The 14,569-nt window shown below is 40.1% G+C and overlaps 1 protein-coding gene across 3 annotated transcripts in view; it reads right to left on the reverse strand.

Annotated features, from left to right (window-relative positions):
• Window positions 1-1,289: 1,289 nt before the first annotated feature.
• Window positions 1,290-14,569, reverse strand: part of fam184aa (family with sequence similarity 184 member Aa) — an 85,667-nt gene continuing 72,387 nt past the window's right edge. For 2 of the 3 annotated variants that reach the window (XM_064925608.1, XM_064925589.1), the window contains exons 14-17: window positions 13,651-13,797; window positions 13,072-13,210; window positions 7,282-7,386; window positions 1,290-1,877 (exon numbers count right to left, since the gene is read on the reverse strand). In XM_064925608.1, the coding sequence (XP_064781680.1) occupies window positions 1,869-1,877; window positions 7,282-7,386; window positions 13,072-13,210; window positions 13,651-13,797 (400 nt within the window). In that variant the 3' untranslated portion in view covers window positions 1,290-1,868. The remainder of the gene's footprint in view (window positions 1,878-7,281; window positions 7,387-13,071; window positions 13,211-13,650; window positions 13,798-14,569) is intronic. The other variant, XM_064925600.1, reaches the window with a different exon arrangement.

A 14,569-nucleotide genomic window follows, 5' to 3' on the forward strand; every position in this document is an offset into this window, starting at 1 on the left:
CCCCACTGTAAGTACAGCAGCCAGCAACGTCAACAGCTTAAATTATTTCTTCCTATTCAACAATATTTTCTTATTTAAAGACAAATATATGGTAAAGAAAGCGTGTTCTCTTTTCGGTCCTCTGAAGCAGCACGTAGTCAGCAGGTTGTCACCGTCAAAAACAGCATTGTTGGAGAGCAATTCTGAGGTAATAATTTTGCGAGGACTGAGCGAGTGTTTATGAAGTGAAATAGAACTGGAACTGCCCTCATACTCCTTCCTTCGTGACCGCTACGAGTAAAAATAGAGCCAACCAGCATAGCAACAGACGCTTTGGTTAATGACATAATCCGGTCAGTGTTTTTTGCTAATTCTAGCAACAGCCCTAGCAACAGAAGCTGGAACTCATCGAATTTCATGAACTGTGCCCTCATCAGGCTGAGTCTAATGAAAAGGAATGTGACATCATGGGGCAGTTTCAGCAGGTAGTTCATCAACATGATGTTTGTGGTCTGATAAGCAGTGTTGCCAACTCATTTTCAGGGTAAATTGCTAGAGGCAGGTTGATTTGTTGCTAAAAGTTGCTAAAAGATGTTGTGATGTCATTGCGTGATAACGTAAAACTGCGCCATCACGTAGAATACACAGTAAAGTTACTGAAATTGACTGGCCATCTCAGAGAAAATGAGGTTCAGGTACAGACTCCCACTCTTTTCTGTACATCTTTTGATTGATGTCGGGAGTTCTGTTCAAGATCAAAACATTCGTGACCAACTATATTCATTGGTTTTGGCTCGTCGAACCCGTACTACTACTGCTGCAGTCAGCCAACAATGATTTGCAATTTGCTGAAATTGCTGCTGGCCTGCTGTTTCCTGTGCACGAGCTGAGCGCCCTGCTACTGACGTCACTCACAATGCACTTTCGCAGCCAGGCACGTGTGTTGTGACTGAGTGTGTGACAGAGAAAATCGTTTTTGTCATTTTGAGGGAAAATGCGTGCATTTTAGCGTTTGAGTCACTTTTCAAAAGTTGCTAAAAGTTCAAAATAAATTTTTACAAGTTGCTAAAAATGTTGCCAGGGTAGTCTGAAAAGTTTCTAAATCTAGCAACAAAATTGCTAAATTGGCATCACTGCTGAGAAGTCCTCACTGAGCTCTGTTCTCACTTGTATGCGCTCGCAACCACCCACAGAAAATGAAAGGACAAACATCATAGAAGTGTATATAGTACCCAAATGTTCCTTAACGGCAACAAAGCCATTATGGTAAAATATTAAACTCAAGTAAATCTCACAATTGATTTTATATGTTTATTTCATTCACAGAGGTATAATATAAATATAGATATATTGTGCTATTTATTTCAAAACTGGCAAGACATCATTTGTGTTGAACAGTTCAGGTCGTCCTTGACTGGTTAACGCAGTTTTAGCAGACACAAAACAGTCAAGATTGGGGGCAATTACATTTTCAGTCAGTCCTTTTACTGAACACATCAAATTGAAAAGTGCCTATCGTTTTTTCCATTGGGATATTTGATATTTCAATTAATCTCCTGGACAGACCGGTAGTTAAATGGAATTGACCCCAACCATACATACAGTGTCCCCATAAATATGATACTGAAAAAAGAAAACACATCTGCACCAATGCAGAAATTGCATAATAGTCCATATCCAACATAATTATTGTTATTCAAACAAACAAAATAACAAACCGGACAGTTTCACAGTGTATGAATGAACAGAGAGTCATGGTGTGTTAATGTTATTCTTTTTCACATGCTCTTGGGTGGGCTCCTTCAGTGAGAGTCAGAAAGTAAAGTATTGGGCGAACAAGCTCCTTTTGTTCCTCTGATTCGTTTGGTTCCATGGTTGCCTTGTCAGTCTCAGGAAGGCTGCATAAGAAGGTTGAAATGACAGCAGTTACACAATGCCAAACACAACAACAAAAGGTTTCAAAGAGCCAACACAGAGTTTAATGAACACACTCAACATACAGTACATTCCAGAATGCAATGCAGCTACATAAAGAGGCTGCATATAGTCTTCATAACACTAAAAGTGCATTGCCGCAAACCCTTTGGCTCTCTTGATTAAAAATCCGTTACTTCACCTTTCCACAATATTGTCCTTAAGTATTTTCAAAATGTAGTTTCTTATTTCTCAGTGATGGTGCGAATCAAAGCCAGACAGCATTCCTTCTCAACAATAGCTATTAGAGTAGTGATTGAATTCTAAATATGACGTGTGGCACTGCCTTTTCTTTGTGTCCGACATTTTATTTCTATAAAAACTAAAAACATTTTAACAACCCAAAATTCCCATCATGGACATTTTATTATTTGCTTCATTCTGTGTTGTTACAGGATTCAACCTACATAATGCATAGTACATTTAATAAAAATAATAATTGACCTCAAAAGGCACAAATCGCTCAGCACTAATTGAAGCTTTGGTTGTTATATACAGTGCCTTCAGAAAGTATTGAAACCCCTTGACTTTCTCCATATTTTATTGTGTTACTGAATGAAAAAATGCATATAAAAAAATAATTCTTACCCCTCTACACACCAAAGTCAAAACATGTTTTTTGAAAACTTTGCAACGTTACTGAAATTAAAATACAGAAATATCTCATTTATATAAATATTCACACCTAGAATCCCCTTTGGCAGCGATCACAGCTGTGAGTCTTTCTGGGTTAGTCTCTAAGCGCTTTGCACACCTGGATTGTACAATTATTATTTTTTAAATTCTTCAAGCTCTGTCTAGTTGGTTGTTGCTAGACAGCCATTTTAAAGTCAAAACCGTAACGAAGCAACTCAGGAACATTCAATGCCATCTTGGTAATCAATTCCAGTGCATATTTTTCCTTGTGTTTTAGGTAATATTTCTGCTGAAAGATGAATTTGTCTCCCAGTGTCTGGTGGAAAGCAGACAACCTGTTTTTTTGCTCGAATTTTGCCTGTGCTAAGCTCTATTTTCTTTTTATTTAAAAAACCTCCCTAGTTCTTGCCGATGACAAGCATACCCATAACATGATGCAGCCACCACTGTGCTTGAAAATATGGACAACGACCCAACACATTTTTGGACACTGTGTGAACTAACCTCCAGACGAGCTTTAATACCATACAACTCTCCTTCCGTGGCATCCAACTGCTCTTAAATGCAAGTAAAACTAAATGTATGCACATCAATTGATCGCTGCCCACACCCGCCCACCCGTCCAGCATCACTACTCTGGACGGTTCTGACTTAGAATATGTGGACAACTACAAATACCTAGGTGTCTGGTTAGACTGTAAACTCTCCTTCCAGACTCACATTAAGCATCTCTAATCCAAAATTAAATCCAGAATAAGCTTCCTATTTCACAACAAAGCATTCTTCACTCATGCTGCCTAACATACCCTTGTAAAACAGACTATCCTACCGATCCTAGACTTCGGCGATGTCATTTACAAAATAGCCTCCAACACTCTACTCAGCAAATTGGATGCAGTCTATCACAGTGCCATCCGTTTTGTCACCAAAGCCCCATATACTACCCACCTCTGCGACCTGTATGTTCTCGTTGGCTGGTACTCACTTCATATTCATCGCCAAACCCACTGGCTCCAGGTCATCCATAAGTCTTTGCTAGGTAAAGCCCCGCCTTATCTCAGCTCACTGGTCACCATATCAGCACCCACCCGTAGCATGAGCTCCAGCAGGTATATTTCACTGGTCACCCCCAAAGCCAATTCCTCATTTGGCCGCCTTTCTTTCCAGTTCTCTACTGCCAATGAATGGAACGAACTGCAAAATCACTGAAGCTGGAGACTCATATCTCCCTCACTAACTTTAAACACCAGCTGTCAGAGCAGCTCACAGCTCACAGATCACTGCACCTGTACATAGCCCATCTGTAAATAGCCCATCCAATTACCTCATCCCCATATTATTGCACATGCATTATTACACATATTATTACACAAATGCATTATTACACATTTTAGAATAAGACTGTAACGTAACAAAATGTGGAAAAAGTCAAGGGATCTGAATACTTTCCGAAGGCACTGTATGTGCATATATAGATTCCAAGAACACAGGATGAGATGTTACTATCCGTTGTGCAAGCACTTCCAAGAGTTGAACAGTGAACGTGGTGAAATTTGGGGAGCGCATCGTCAGTAGTATACCTTTGGTTCCTAGGGTGTTTCGGCCTTTCACACTATACACCCTCCCCAAAGGCGGCCAGCGACAGGGTGATCAATCCTACGCTTGCGTCCCATTCCCAATTAGTCATAGGAGTTGCCTTGTTGTTGATAGCCAACATCCCATGGGACTATATATTATATAATATATATATATATATTATATATAGTCCCATACAGTGCCTTCGGAAAGTATTCAGATCCCTTGACTTTTTCCACATTTTGTTATGTTACAGTCTTATTCTAAAATGGATTAAATAAATACAAATCCTCAGCAATCTTAGCAATCTACACGCAAAACCCAATAAATACAAAGCGAAAAAAGGTTTTTAGAAATACCTTATTTACACAAGTATTCAGAGACTCTAAATTGAGCTCAGGTGCATTCTGTTTTCATTAATCATCCTGTTTCTAAAACTTGATTGGAGTCCAGCTGTGGTAAATTTGATTAATTGGACATAATTTGGAAAGGCACACACCTGTCTATATAAGGTCCTACATTTGACAGGCCATGTCAGAGCAAAAACCAAGCCATGAGGTTGAAGGAATTGTCCGTAGAGCTCCTAGACAGGATTGTGTCGAGACACAGATCTGGGGATCGGTACCAAAAAATGTCTGCAGCATTGAAGTCAAAGAACGCAGTGGCCTCCATCATTCTTAAATGGAAGAAGTTTGGAACCACCAAGACTCTTCCTAGAGCTGGCCGCCCAGCCAAACTGAGTAATCGGGGGAGAAGGGTATTGGTCAGGGAGGTGACCAAGAACCCAATGGTCACTCTGACAGAGGTCATGAGTTCCTCTGTGGAGATGGGAGAAACTTCCAGGAGGACAACCATCTCTGCAGCACTCCACCAATCAGGCCTTTATGGTACTTGGAGTTTGCAATCAGCCAACTTGGAGATTACCAAAAGGCACCTAAAGACTCTCAGACCATGAGAAACAAGATTCTCAGGTCTGATGAGACCAAGATTAAACTCTTTTGGCCTGGAGGAAACCTGGCACCATCTCTACCGTGAAGCACGGTGGTGGCAGTATCATGCTGGGGGGGGGATGTTTTTCAGCAGCAGGGACTGGGAGACCAGTCAGGATTGAGGGAAAGATGAACGCAGCAAAGTACAGAGAGATCCCTGATTAAAACCTGATCCAGAGCACTCAGGACCCAGACTGGGGTGACGGTTAACCTTCCAACAGGACAACAACCCTAAGCACACAGCCAAGACTATGCAGGAGAGGCTTCGGGACAAGTCTCTCTATGTCATTGAGTGGCCCAGCCAGAGCCCGGATCCAACCTGACAGAGCTTCAGAGGATCTGCAAAGAAGAATGGGAGAAACCCATATACAGGAGTGCCAAGCTTGTTGCATCATATCAAAGAAGACTCGAGGCTATAATTGTTGCCAAAGGTGCTTCAACAAAGTACTTAGTACTTAATAGTGAAGACATCAAAACTATGAAATAACACATTTGGAATAATGTAGTAACCAAAAAAGTGTTAAACGAATCAAAATACACTGCTCAAAAAAATAAAGGGAACACTTAAACATCATAATGTAACTCCAAGTCAATCAAAAGGCCGTAGGAGGTCATTTTGCAGGGCTCTGGCAGTGCTCCTCCTTGCACAAAGGCGGAGGTAGCGGTCCTGCTGTTGGGTTGTTGCCATCCTACGGCCTCCACCACGTCTCCTGATGTACTGGCCTGTCTCCTGGTAGCGCCACCATGCTCTGGACACTACGCTGACAGACACAGCAAACCTTCTTGCCACAGCTCGCATTGATGTTCCATCCTGGATGAGCTGCACTACCTGAGCCACTTGTGTGGGTTGTAGACTCCGTCTCATGCTACCACTAGAGTGAAAGCACCGCCAGCATTCAAAAGTGACCAAAACATCAGCCAGGAAGCATAGGAACTGAGAAGTGGTCTGTGGTCCCCACCTGCAGAACCACTCCTTTATTGGGGGTGTCTTGCTAATTGCCTATAATTTCCACCTGTCGTCTATTCCATTTGCACAACAGCATGTGACATTTATTGTCAATCAGTGTTGCTTCCAAAGTGGACAGTTTGATTTCACAGAAGTGTGATTGACTTGGAGTTACATTGTGTTGTTTAAGTGTTCCTTTTATTTTTTGAGCAGTATATATATATATATATATATATATATATATATATATATATATGATCAAATGACTCTTGTGAAGTAGTGACGGGAACCATCTGCTTAGTTTCCTGGAAGTTATAAAAAAAGATCAGTGGCTGTTATCCTTGCAAGTGGAGGGTGCCGGATTACTGAAAAGGGGTGCCAATAATTTGGACCCCCATCTTTTTGAGAGAACAAAAATAAAAATTCTCTAAGCAATTGTATTAGTACAAAATAATATAATCTAACCCCCCCCTTTTTTATATACATACAATATAGGTATTTTTTGTTCATTTTTATCAAGGGTGCCAATAATTTTGGACATGACTGTATATTATGTACCTATGTACGTTATATTAAATATCAACCTTAAAGCAAAAAAACTTATCAGTTGTGGATCGGTTGTGTACAACAATTTTATGTATGCTTTTTGGTATCCATACCAGTGTCACGCCTTGGTCATTGTATTTTGTGTTTTCGTTATATATTTGGTTAGGCCAGGGTGTGACATGGGTTTATGTATTGTATTTTCGTATTGGGGTTTGTAGTATTTGGGATTGCGGCTGAGTAGGGGTGTTGTATAGGTTTGGCTGCCTGAGGCGGTTCTCAATCAGAGTCAGGTGATTCTCGTTGTCTCTGATTGGGAACCGTATTTAGGTAGCCTGGTTTTCACTTTGTATTTCGTGGGTGATTGTTCCTGTCTCTGTGTAGTGTTCACCAGATAGGCTGTAATAGGTTTCACGTTCCGTTTGTTGTTTTTGTATTTATTTGTTATTTCATGGATAGTTCCGTTATTTGTTTCATTAAAGAACATGAGTAACCAACACGCTGCATTTCGGTCCGACTCTCTTTCGACAAACGAAGAACGTCGTTACAACCAGATTCAATCAGTATATTGTTGATCAGAATATAGGTGATTCTAATTGAATTAGTATAAACTGAGCAGGTGTTCAGTGGATAACTAACCTTGATGAGAGGGTTAATGACTCCAACATTAGGACTGGTGTTGAACACTTTGTTGAAGCCAGTCTCTCTGTTGACCAGCTCCAGCTGATAGAACTTCTTGTCATCCTACAAAAAAACAGGAAAGACTGGTCAGTTCACGTCTGTAACAGAAGGACCACTTTGGAAACAAGTGTTTAAATTACTGCTTTGAAGTAGGGAACCAATGGACATCTTGTTGCATTATTTCATACCCAAATAAATCAAATTCAACATGTGAGTCAGAGTACTGACACTAAGGTCGCAATTTAAGCCAATAAAATAAATGCCAACTGTAGGTTCACTTAGAATATTTCTGCTGTATTTTATGGTAAAGCTGTTCCTCTGGCACAGGATATATTGGATAATGACAGGAATCCATGCCACACCTATCCTTAAAATACAGTGTTAACATCCTCAGTGAGGATTTCCTTTATCTGCAACTGATTGAATTGAGTTGGGGCCCTTAAGTGTTTGCATCAGTACAATGTTTTTTATCATTCACATGGAATAAAACCTTGAAGTTGGAATGTTGGTAAAATCATTAGAAGTTGTAAGAAGGTAAAATACGTCCACTAAAAGGAGGAAATCTTAAGGTAAAGTATATATAAACTTAAAGATAGTTTAATGATTTCAGTGTTCTTTTTTGTTTATTTTATTCCCTTGTGACCATAGCAGGTGCAAACACTTAAAACAATTCCCTCTGATTTGTAGCTAGATGGTAGATATTCAAATTCTAAAACTTTAGTCAAGAAATCATATGGGTATTTTTCTATTTGTTTGATGTGTACATGAAGCATGGAATTCAGACATTACATACATTGAAATAAATCACAAGGGATAATAAAAATCAATGAAATCATGGCATACAATCAAAGAATGTCAGTGCTTGTTCATGGTTTGAAGGTCTCATTATGAGTGTCAGTGAGAGGGCATTTGTTTAGAGAGTGATGGAGCTAGCAGGGGGAATCAAGTTGGAGTCTCTTAGGCTTTTGTGCTATCTGTAGTTGGTTCCCAAAATGTTTCTGGTAGTTTCAGAAACTACCGCTGCAGTCCAATTCTCTCCCTTTCTCAATGAAGTGTGCACCCATTTACTCTCCCTCATGGACTCAATAGCATTGGATAGGTGTGTACATGGGCTATTTTTTTATTTCACCTTTATTTAACCAGGTAGGCTAATTGAGAACATGTTCTCATTTGCAACTGCGACCTGACCTAGATACAGTTGAAGTCAGAAGTTCACATACACCTTTGCCAAATCATTTAAACTCAGTTTTTCACAATTCCTGACATTTAATCAGAGTAAAAATTCCCCGTCTTAGATCAGTTAGCATCACAACTTTATTTGAAGAATGTGAAATGTCAGAATAATAGTAGAGTGAATTAATTTGAGCTTTTTTTCTTTCATCACATTTCCAGTGGGACAGAAGTTTACATACACTCAATTAGTATTTGGTAGCATTGTCATTAAATTGTTGAACTTCGGTCAAACATTTCAGGTAGCCTTCCACAAGCTTCCCACAATAAGTTAGGTAAATTTTGGCCCATTCCTCCTGACAGAGCTGGTGTAACTGAGTCAGGTTTGTAGACCTCCTTACTCACATTCTTTTTCAGTTCTTCCCACATATTTTCTATATGATTGAGGTCAGGGCTTTGTGATGGCCACTCCAATACCTTGACTTGTTGTCCTTAAGCCATTTTGCCACATATTTGGAAGTATGCTTGGGGTCATTGTCCATTTGGAAGACCCATTTACGACCAAGCTTTAACTTCCTGACTGATGTCTTGAGATGTTGCTTCAATACAACCACACAATTTTCCCACCTCATGCCATCAATTTTGTGAAGTGCATCAGTCCCTCCTGCAGCAAAGCACCCCCACAACATTTTGCTGCCACCCCCGTGCTTCACGGTTGGGATGGTGTTCTTCGGCTTGCAAGACTCACCCTTTTTCCTCCAAACATAACGATGGTCATTATGGCCAAACAGTTCTATTTTTGTTATATCAGACCAGAGGACATTTCTCAAAAAAGTACGACCTTTGACCCATGTGCAGTTGCAAACTGTAGTCTGGCTTATTCATGGCGGTTTTGGAGCAGCCTTTCAGGTTATGTCAATATAGGAATCGTTTTTACTGTGGATATAGATACTTTTGTACCTGTTTCTTCCAGCATCTTTACAAGGTCCTTTGCTGTTGTTCTGGGATTGATTTGTGCAAAAGTATGTCCATCTCTAGGAGACAGAACGCATCTCCTTCCTGAGCGTTATGACGGCTGCGTGGTCCATGGTGTTTATACTTGCGTGCTATTGCTTGTACAGATGAACGTGGTACCTTCAGGCATTTGGAAATTACTCCCAGGGATGAAACAGACAATTTTTTCAGTTTTTTTTTCTTCTGATTTCTTTTGATTTTCCCATGGTGTCAAGCAAAGAGGCACTGAGTTCTCGAAGGTAGGCCTTGAAATACATCCACTGGTACACCTACAATTGACTCAAATGATGTCAGAAGCTTCTTAAACCATGACATCATTTTCTGGAATTTTCCAAGCTGTTTGAATGCACAGTAAACTTAGTGTATGTAAACTTCTGACCCACTGGAATTGTGATACAGTGAATTATAAGTTAAATAATCTGTCTGTAAACACATGTTGGATAAATTACTTGTGTCATGCACAAAGTAGATGTCCTAATTGACTTGCAAAAACTATAGTTTGTTAACAAGAAATTTGTGGAGTGGTTGAAAAACGAGTTTTAATGACTCTAACCTAAGTGTATGTAAACATCCGACTTCAACTGTATGTATTTCTTACACCATGCTTTAAATCCATGCGGGGGAGTGAACGAGGGTGAGAACTGCCAAGTAAAGATTTATAAAGATTCTGTTATATACGATTTCAGGACCATTCATGACTACGGACATTTGTTTTTCCAGACCATGTGATCTAACCAGGGACCTAGTTATTGTTATAGTTGACTATTTAAGCAATAAGGCATGGGGGGGTGTGGTATATGGCCAATATACCACGACTAGGGGCTGTTCTTAAGCATGACGCAATGCAGAGTGCCTGGATACAGGCCTTAACCGTGGTATATTGGCCAAAAACCACACACCCCGAGGTGCCTTACTGCGATTATAAACTGGTTATCAACATAAGTAGAGCAGTAAAAATCTATGTTTTGTCATACCCGTGGTATACGGTCCGACATACCACGGCTGTCAGCCAATCAAATCAGCATTCAGGGCTCGAACCACCTTGTATATACTGTTTATGAAACAGTATTGTAGCGACCCGCACAGACAGCTGTGTGTTATGTGTTAGGCTAGGAGGTGGTTGTGTTGTACTGACCAGTACCCGGTGTTCGCGGGGTCCGACATGTCAATCAACCTGCTATCTGCCAATCACGGGAATGCCTGGAATGTTCTGATGCCGGGCATCCTGGTGGTTGGCGGAGTGGCGTGGAGGGGGGGTGGAGCATTGGAAGTTAAGACCAGGTTCAGCTTTTTGTTCTCTCTCTCTTACGTCTGGGCTTCTCACGATTGGCTTGTGGGTTATCTGTTATCTTTTTTGGCGTGTGCTACGGCCCAAACAGTAGCCTGTGTAAAGTTGGTTTAATAAAACGTCAATTCGCAAACTCAAGCCTCTGTCTGGACAATTGCTCATTTATGATCTAGTCAGGTCATTACAGTATATACAACTCAGGACATATTTCATTGTGGACAATTAGGTAATATTTGGTTGAGACCTTGATCAATGAGATATCCACCCACTCAAGTAAACAGGGAAAAGTTTGTGCTTAATCCTATTCTTTAACTTCAATTTTTGGTTGAGTTAGAGATGTGAATCCAACACATTATTTATTGACCTGTCGTCAAGTTAGTATTCACTGTATTGCAAAAGTTATACTGAATTGTTTGGTTGTCAACAAACCACATATCAACATTTGAAAGAGATGTACTGTATCTACTGATTGGATAGTTCAATCTATGCCACCCACGTGGTCCTATTCTTTAACCTTCGAGTTTTGGTTGAGTTGGAGACATGAATCCAACATGTTAATTGTTAACTGCTATTTAGGCCGGGACTCAATCTGATATGCATTATAGTGCCCTTGACATTTAAAGGTAATTTCCATTGCATTTACTGTGAATGAGATCTCCATGAATGTCAGGGAAAATGCCTTTAAAATCCGAATTGTCGACTGTACAACACGCTGTGCTATGAATTAAATTGTGGCTTTACTCTATTGCAAAAGTGATATCGAATTGTTTTTGGTTGTCAATAAAACTAAATATTAACATTTGAAGGAGATGTATCTACTACTTGGACAGTTTCATCTATGCCACTGGTTTAGTGCTATTCTTTATCCGTTTCCAACTTCTAGGAATATTTTAATCCACTTAACCCCAATATTTCACCATCATTGAAAAGCCCTAGTTCTTTGTTGCTTTGGGAAAGTAAATTCTGAAGATTTTTACTTAATTTAATGTGATTCTTAATTAATTTACATTTGTCACTCAAGTTTAGATGTAATCCGTAGTAAGGGGAATCAGTGCCACTGGCCGCCATAGTTGTTTTTGTTGCAGAGCTGAGGAGCGTCACCCAGCATGGTAAAATTAATTGCAGTCCATATCTTCTCTTCTATCGCGGGGGATTCAATGATGTCCGAGGGGGGAAAAAACGCGTTTGTTGCTGTAATATCGCAAACGGATGTGGCAATTTCACCGTTAAGGGTAAGGGGATACCGAGCCAGTTCCATAACTGTATCCATTCAACTGAAATGTGTCTTCTGCATTTAACTCAACCCCTCTGAATTAGAGAGGTGCGGGGGGCTGCATTAATCGCCGTCCAGGTCATCGGTGCCCGTGGAGCAGTTTTTGTAGGGGTTAACTGCCTTGCTCAAGGGCAGAATGGCAAGTTTAACACCTTGCCGGCTCAGGGATTCTAATAAGCAACCTTTTGGTTACTGTCACAGCGCTCTAACCACTGGGATTCCAGCTTTAAGGTCAACCCTGTAACGTGAACTCTCGTATTCCTTTAAAATCTTTTTTTTTTGTCGAAACAAACATTGATCATCTAATAGCTGAATCAAGATGTAAAAGCAGTTGAGCTGGTTCTAATCTTTTTGCCATTTTCTGGTGTTTTGTGGTGGAAAACTGGGCCCATCGAGCATAACACGTCAACGCTGTTGCCCATACATAGATAAGCTGGAAATGTTTTAACAATTTCAACAACAAAGGGCATACAGCAACTTTCTATTTCCTTTGTCACAAGGGGAGATAAAATCTAAGATAAAAATCGTCAACCCTGTCAGTTTAAGTCACTTTTTAAAATGTATTTTTTATTTTACCTCTTGAGTTGGAAAAATATGTTTGTTATGAAGTTGAACATGTGCTCTTTGTGACAGAATGAGGTGAAATTGTTATATTTGACTAAATTAAAGGACCCAGAAGTTACTTGTGGAATAACACAATAATGTAAAAATAATGTCCAGGGAACATACTTCCACAACTGCGCCCAACCAAATGGTAATTACTTTATGTTCCGTGAAGGTTTCTTGTTAGTTGACCAACCACCACCCATTCCCTGAGAATTACTTTTCTATTGAATTCTACTGTGTCAGGGGCAGATCTCAAAAATGGACATGGGTAATGGCATACAACTATAATAGGATTAATTGGATGGTAGAAATGTCAATGTATCCCCTCATCAAATTTATTTAAAGTCACCAGTGAATTTGCTGTTTATTTTCCCCCCAATGTTCAAGTGAAACCTACGCCCTTGAGTTGACCACCCACCACCAGTTTCTTGACAAGGGCCTCTCGCTCTGTCACCATGTCCTTGAGCTCAGCAATGACCTGTAGGTCCTCATGACGACTCTCTCTGTTCCGAAACTTATCTTCTGTCCCCTCCAATCTAGACCAGGGTGACACATCAAAACATAAAATATGCATTAGATAACCATAAAAGTATCAAATTGCCAAGTAGATGCCACACAGTACCTTGTATGGCATCTAGATGGTGCACACATTGAAAGTTATCCAAATCAAATGTATTTATATAGCCCTTCTTACATCAGCTGATATCTTAAAGTGCTGTACAGAAACCCAGCCTAAAACCACAAACAGCAAGCAATGCAGGTGTAGAAGCACTCAGGTGTGCAGGTGTAGAAGCATCTAAATTAGGTCACCATAGATGGCATTAAGTATGTAAGCAGAACAAAGTGTATCTGTGTATCAACATTTCAACAGTGGCCTAACATTCTAGCACATCGGATAAAAATAACATTTGAGGTGAGATCCCTGGCTTTTGATTGCTCTCTCACACACTCACACATACACACACTGTGCCCTTACAGTATCTGGAGGGCAGAGATCTTGTCCTTCAGTAGCTCCTGGGCTTTGTTGAAGTCTGAGAGCATGATCTGAGTCTCTCTATGGTGTACAGCACTCAGCTCCCCCAGCTCTCTCTCATGTCTCTTTGTCAGGTCCTGTTCATGAGCCCTGAGGCACAGAGAGAGAGACAGAGGTCAGTCACATATCCCCAGTGGCTGAATGTAAACAAAGCTTTGCAGCCAAACTATGTTAAAATGAGTCTCTGTACACTCTCCAGTCAATAATGATGAGTAAATAATTAAAGCAAGCTAAAAATAACAATAATGCATTTATATAACAGGCACTCACTCCTGTGAGATTTTTACCTCTCTTCACATATCTAATCATGGAATTCATCCAAACACAACACTACTTTCCCCCAAAAACAAACTGCAATACAGTCTCTGCTTAACTGGTTGTGGATGTTGTAGAATTCAAGTGGAATAAAAGAGGGATGTGAATGTCAGTCACCTCCAAAAGATACACCTGCCATGTCCTGAGAAATGGGACTTTATTTATATCTTGAGAGTCTCTGTAGGACACGTCATACTGTAGGATGGCCACAATCACGTCAATCATTCTAGCCACAGACCACAGCATTATGCCAGAGATAGAGATCTTCACTTATCTCCGGGTACATATAGTGCATTCGGAAAGTATTCAATCCCTTTCCCTTTTCCACATTTTGTTACGTTACAGCCTAAAAATGATTAAATTATTTTTTCCCCTAATCAATCTACACACAATGCCCCATAATGACAAAGCAAAAACAGGTTTTTAGAATGTTTAAAAACAATGTAACTGTATTGCCTAATGTGAAAACTGTGTAATCTACTGCAATTTACAGTACTGTAGCATAATACTTTCAGCACATCTAAGGGTTATTTGAAACACGTATCTT

The sequence above is a fragment of the Oncorhynchus masou genome, chromosome 2 (assembly GCF_036934945.1).
Source record: "Oncorhynchus masou masou isolate Uvic2021 chromosome 2, UVic_Omas_1.1, whole genome shotgun sequence".
Taxonomy (NCBI): Eukaryota; Metazoa; Chordata; class Actinopteri; order Salmoniformes; family Salmonidae; genus Oncorhynchus; species Oncorhynchus masou.